This window comes from Denticeps clupeoides, chromosome 12, assembly GCF_900700375.1.
Source record: "Denticeps clupeoides chromosome 12, fDenClu1.1, whole genome shotgun sequence".
NCBI classification, from domain to species: Eukaryota; Metazoa; Chordata; class Actinopteri; order Clupeiformes; family Denticipitidae; genus Denticeps; species Denticeps clupeoides.
In genome coordinates this window covers 16,862,122-16,868,291 of record NC_041718.1, presented here as the reverse complement: position 1 = coordinate 16,868,291, position 6,170 = coordinate 16,862,122, and the positions used below count along the sequence as shown (strand labels likewise).

At 42.7% G+C, this 6,170-nt stretch overlaps 1 protein-coding gene across 1 annotated transcript; it reads right to left on the bottom strand.

Moving 5' to 3' along the window:
- Nucleotides 1-2,862: 2,862 nt before the first annotated feature.
- On the bottom strand, nt 2,863-4,590 carry npffl (neuropeptide FF-amide peptide precursor like). The gene is made up of 3 exons (XM_028999373.1): nt 4,443-4,590; nt 3,735-3,853; nt 2,863-3,066 (listed from the first exon to the last, which is right to left on the bottom strand). Exons 1-3 carry the CDS (start codon nt 4,569-4,571, stop codon nt 2,946-2,948), a joined length of 369 nt encoding a protein of 122 aa, XP_028855206.1. The 5' UTR covers nt 4,572-4,590; the 3' UTR covers nt 2,863-2,945.
- Nucleotides 4,591-6,170: the final 1,580 nt, after the last annotated feature.

Sequence of the window (6,170 nt, the reverse complement as noted above, 5' to 3'; positions counted from 1 at the left end):
AACCCCAGATAAATAAATGGTTTTACAAATGAGATATGTCTGGGTTACTTATTTAATTATTTAGCTATTCTTTTCTCCACACTCTTCTTTTCATTAATATTGTAATTAATTTAAAATCATCAAGTTCTCAAAACCTTAAACACTCATTATAACCAAGTGTACTGTGTGGACACCAGTTAGTGTAGCTGGTGCTCACTGCGTGCAGTGGATTTGTTGTGTGTTGAGGTAAATAAAAATTTTACATTGAAAGACACCCAAAAACAAGAATAGAATGAAACATTTGTATTTTCTTTAGATCTTATAAGATCACAAGTTTCACCACACCAGACACCCAACAGAGATAAATGAGCATCAAAGAGCATAATTGACCTGAGCATTTTTTATTTTTTTATAAAGTCAACTACAGTTTGTCAGCTAGACAGTCTAGTTACAACACAGATGCTTCCCTGATTGGCTGTGTAGCTTTTGATGATTTCAGTTACATATCCGGCATTTATTCAAGCCATTTCTGTCTCCTTCTGTGTTCAGCCTTTCCTCTTGTAAAAATAATGGGTCAAATGCGGTGTTAAGGGCCTAAATCTACTACTGTTGACCACAGGCAGAAATGTGCAAATGATCCAAAATTAGCAACACATAAACAGCCCATTTCCAGCTTGGCAAAAAATAGCCTTTTTACCTACGTTATTAACCAGGGGTTCACAAAGTTTAGATATTTCAAAAGAGGTAGTGACAGATTAATTAGAAGTGAAGTTCCATACCACAGGGGTGAAAATGCTAATAGAAAAAAATGTGTGAACTTTGCCCGGGTTCTGATTACCCAAAATTGCCAATTAGGTATTGGAAAACCCAGCCACTGGGGATGCATGTGACTGTGCCGGTCCAAACCCAGGTAACTGCGATGATGCCTAACCCTGAACAGGAGCAGCCGAAAGGAGAAAACGAACCATCAGATAATAAGATGTAGAAAACCAGTAGATGCAGTTTTGCCCCCTTGTAATCTTCCAATTTATGCATTTTTTTTATGTGAAATTGAATTCCTTTAATTCATTTTAACACATCTATACCGCAAACTTTGAGAACCCAACAACAACACGTGAAGACTTATTCAGATCTGCTGATGCACCGTGCGATGGGAGTGTCTCTCGCTGCCACTCGGGTTTATATATCATTTATTTTCATTACATAAATGGGTCCCGAGAGACAGAGTGCCGTCCTACTCCCACCTGCGCAGACAATTTAGCCCCACACGAGATATGGGCTGAGATTACTAGCAGGGTGGTACGAGTGATTTAGTGAGAGAGACAAGATAAGCTCCTATAATAAAAAAAAAATACACTAAAGGACATGGGCTTATGCATATTCTCTCAAAACACACTTGTTCTCAACAAAACATCCATTTTGCTTGCATCTCTCTTGCACACACACACACTCTCTTTCTCATCCTCGCTCTCTACGCCTCGCTCCCCAGACTCATGAATATAAGATGAGTGGAACTCAGTTTTGTCCCCAGCTGTGCTGATTAGAGTCCACAGCTGCATATGGTGCGGTGACAAAGTGGCCTTTTCTCTCTCCCTCCACCGGACCACCAGCGCCGCATAGCGACCTTGAACCCCGGTGAAAAAGGGATCGTAACCTGCCATCTCTTGGACTCTCCACGTCAGAAATGAATGACGTGTGGGCTCCACATTGGGCACTGCCATTTTCTAATGAATCAGAAGATGAGAAGAAATAGATCATTTCTTCCCTTGAGGGTAAAACTCATTCTTGACATAAAAGATCCACTTATTTATGACTCATTGTTCAGTCAATTGCTCCCTCAGCCAATAAGAAACCCAGATATGTTAAAATGTCGAATGAGGCTTTAGTAATTATCTTAACTCATTTGTTTCTTCCTGAGATGAATGCACAAGTCAAGGAATTACAGTTGACGTTTTGAGAGTGAAGTCCCCTCTGTCAGGGCCAATGTCGGTCCAATGAAAACGCGGCACCAGCGCCCTGTCGATATGCGCCTCCTTCTAATTGGCTGCCGGAACAAAGACCTCACGCAGAGGAATAATTGCACGCTGCCATCTTTTAATTAGTGCTAAAGCAATTACAGGCCGGCTCTGAGGACGCTGTAACAGCTTGGCTACACCCATGTAGTAATGTGTGTGTGTGTGTGTGTGTGTGCATCTGGCGACTCGAAAGTGTCCAGTAGACATCATAGGTGTGAATATTGCGAACATGGCAGCTTTTAAATGCCAAAACCAGATTTAAAAAAGGCATCTGTTTACAATCAATGTTATATATTTAACTTGAGAGAAAATGCCTCAGTTCGTCATGCTTTTTTTTTTTTTTTTACAGCTCGGCCGTCGTCCACAAAAACGTATCTGCTGGTCATGTGCTCCTTTGGACACCTTCACGTCTCCATAACAACCGTGCGTGATAACATTGCCCCTCTGCGGCGACTCCTAATGAGCACATCTGTCAGAGAACACGAGCGTGAGGCATATTAACTCCTTGTCAGCGTGATGCAGAGCAGAGCTACAAACATTGCTGTTCGGACAAAGTGTATGGAGATGCAGCAAAAGTCCAAAGACGAAAACATCACGCCAATGCTGCAATGCTGTTTATCAGTGTAAATCGGTGTAGGTTTATTACCTGTGTTGACACACACACAGTCTGAGGTGCACAGCTGCATGCATCTGTGCAGTTGTGGAGGTAACATACTGACTGGTATCTGGACAGTGGGGACGCTATCGGTACCAAACATTGAGACAACGGTTGCTTATGAGGGGGACAGAGGAAATGTCCTGGGAAAATGTCAAGCCTTTTAACAATCCACTTTGTATAAAGGCATCCAACAATGTAAAATGACAGCAATTATTAAACTAACTTTAATATTTTCAGGTAATTATGACTTGAAATATGTGGAGGAAAAAAACAGAATTGAAGGGATAAGATCTTCACTTCCTGCCGAATCTCTGTGGCACGGCCATGCTCCAGATCTGACCTGGGACGCTCTCCCAGTCCCGAGACTGTATCCTCTCATCCACTGCTGCGCCACTCCATGTTCCGCGCCCAAACCTGGACAGGGCGACAGTTATCATCACCCAGCTCTCAACAGGAACATTTTAGTTCCTTTAATCGCACCTAATATTTTTCTCTGAAAACTGCTTTCATTAGGAATTAAAAATATTTTAATATTGTGTGCCTTTTCACACTGTGGTTTTATTAGACGATCACCACAAGCACAGAGAATGTTGTTAAATTGTACAATATGGCAGGGACATTTACTGATGCTATTAAAATGCACCAAAATGCATTTAAATGTAACCAAATAAAATTACTATGAATAATCAGTTGTGGGATATGTTTTTAGTGCCTTGTGGCATCAGGAACAGATTCCTCTGGAGATCATTTTTAATGCACATCATCCTGCAGGAATCACTGGGTTATTATCCTTGCTCCTTCACTTTGGTAAATGGAATGAAACCCCAGACTCCCAACGTAATAAACAGAGCAGCACAGCAAGTTCACACTCTGGAATTGAACAGCGGATTTTTGACCGGACTAGGGCTTTGTGTATAATAAGAAAGACTCCAGTGTCCTCCTCCAAACTATTTTATAGCTTTTTTGCCTTAAGACAAGGTCTAAGGGTTGAATGTTTGGGGTTTCATATTTCTCTCTTTATAAGAGATATAAAAGAGATACATAATAATAGATCTAGATGTAGTTGTGTTCCTGAAGCTCACCTCTGTGGTTGGTGGAGGACAGATGGGTTTCGACCGTACCGCTGGGCGCCCTGAAGGAGCGAATGAAGGATGGAGGACAGTATTTGGCCTTCCACACTGTGAGTGAGGTCCTCATTGTCCTGTAGTACACACACGCACACATTAACAGCATTTATCAGACGCCCCTATCCAGAGCAACTTACAGTCAGTAGTTACAGGGACAGTCCCCCTTGGAGACACTCAGGCTTAAGTGTCTTGCTCAGGGACACGATGGTAAGTGGGGTTTGAACCTGGGTCTTTGAGTGTGTTACCCACTAGACTACTACTAGTACAATACACATGTGGCTATCACTGCAATTTTCCATCCTGCTGTCATTGGAAGATTTTGGAAGTCAGTTCACATGAATAAATGCTTTTTAGCTTCAGCTTAGCTTCAATTACTAGCGGTGATACGTGAGGTTGTGAACTGAGAAGAAGGATAAATATGGGATATGGAATATGGACATGTTGCACCATGGGGTGGTAGTGGTAACACACTATATGAAACAGAAGTTTACAAACTCACAGGTTCAAATGCAACTTATCTTAAATATTCAAAAAACTTTTTGAAAAGCTGTTGTCTCTGACACAAATACCTCCACACACATGATTATTTATAGCAGAAAGTGACTTTGGGAAATCTCAATTTTCCAAAATAAGTGAGAGGTTCTGTTTGTTTGTCAAACTTACCAGAGCTTCCAGTGTCTCCATCAGGTTCTCCTGGCTGGCCTTTACACCCACATCCTCCTGAATGGCACCGCCCATGCCAGCCATGGCCAGCAGCAGGCCCAGTAAGGTCAGATACAGCCCAGTGTCCATCCTGCTAGACTGTGAAGTGGTCCAATAAGCAGCTGATGCTGGACGCTCACACTGCCTGAACCTACCTCTGTCACGGTTGGCATCGGGGTAGTGGTTTTATACCCTCCAAAGCCTGGAGTCCTTGGTCCCTGTAGACTAAGAGAGGGATGCTGGTCTGTGAAGAAGAAGGCAGCTGGGAGGATGACTAAATGGCCTAAGACCATTTAGAGAGTTGATGGTGGCAGGACTTGGGACTCTTAATACCCCCAAAGGAGACTTATAAAACTGATAAATCCCCCTAAATGGACTCGCAAATCCACCTAAAAGCCAAAAGAAGGACACAGGTCTGTCAGCTGCAGTTTGCCGAACTGCATGGATTTGATTAAGACATAAAGACAGAAATTCCTGCTTCTACTCAATATTCTCTTCTTCTGTGCGATATCTGTAATTTACTGGCAACATGCACCTGCAGGCTTTCTGCAGCAGGAAATCAGTTTAGCGGTGCAGTAAATGGATCTGGGTGGTCGCAAAATCTGATTGTTACATGTCTGTAATCTCTTTCGAAACTATTTGTCCTTTAACCTGCTCAACACTGACGGATGTCCTGAAGGGCAATGACAGAACACTTCCTGCCTATACCCCGTTTAATATCATGGACCTTCTATGCACTGTGGCCTAAAAGAGACCCAGGAAACAGAAGAAGATGTACAATTTACAAATCTTCTGACGTGAATCACTCAAAATGAAGCAGTACCACTTAATTGTGAAATGCAATGAAATGCAGTTTAATTAAAACTGCAGTTGGACTTGACCCTCCCATGATTGGTCAGTTGGCTCTGCAGTTCCCTCAGGCAGCCGAAAAATGGCTTAAACCGCCTAATGATCCCTGATCCCCCTTACGGCCACCAAGCAGCGCCACTCTGCTCCAGACCCGCCGGCCCAGGCCTCTTTCTCACGCCCATTAATCTCCATGACAACCAACAGGATTATTCTGCACACAGAGGCCCGGATTCAGCGTCTCTTAAGACCGCGCCGGCATACAAACTTCAGTCAGGTTGACACAGTTCCCCTCATCTGACTTCACTTCGCTATTGATTTATAAGCTCGATTAATCACCTTACCCAGCTTTAAATTACTTAAAGTGAAACAGAGTGGCTTTACGTTGCATAATACAGCAAACAACAACTACAGCTTTCATTAGTCGTCCTGCTTTCTAACATTTTGGACAGTTGAATAAAACCTGGAGTTTACCACATTAAAGGACTGTCCTGCACATATCCCACAATGCACTGAGATATTTTTCAAATCCTTTAATTAACTTGTCGGGGTGTCAGCAGGTGCTCAGTTAAGGCAGGTACAGTGCTTCATATTCCGTGGCTTAATTGAGCTGAAATATATCTAGCACGGATAGTTATACTCTGTCCAGCCAGTAACATGATTGGCTGTCACATGCATGTCAGATTAGGTCTGGCGGTAAACACTACATGAAGCTTCAAGATCTAAATGCTAAATTCTAGCATCTGTGGGCTTTGGATTAAAAAAGACATCGCTCAGAGCCAGGCTTTTTCCCAGAAGGCTGGTTTCCCAGAAAAGGAACTAAAAGGCTCGGTCTTGAGTGGA

Coding starts and splice junctions, on each gene's coding strand:
- npffl (XM_028999373.1), bottom strand. CDS start 4,571: ATGGACACTGGGCTGTATCTGACCTTACTGGGCCTGCTGCTGGCCATG. Junction 3,854..4,442: donor TGGAGACACTGGAAGCTCTG/GTAAGTTTGACA, acceptor TGTGTACTACAG/GACAATGAGGACCTCACTCA. Junction 3,067..3,734: donor GTCCTCCACCAACCACAGAG/GTGAGCTTCAGG, acceptor CGCCCTGTCCAG/GTTTGGGCGCGGAACATGGA.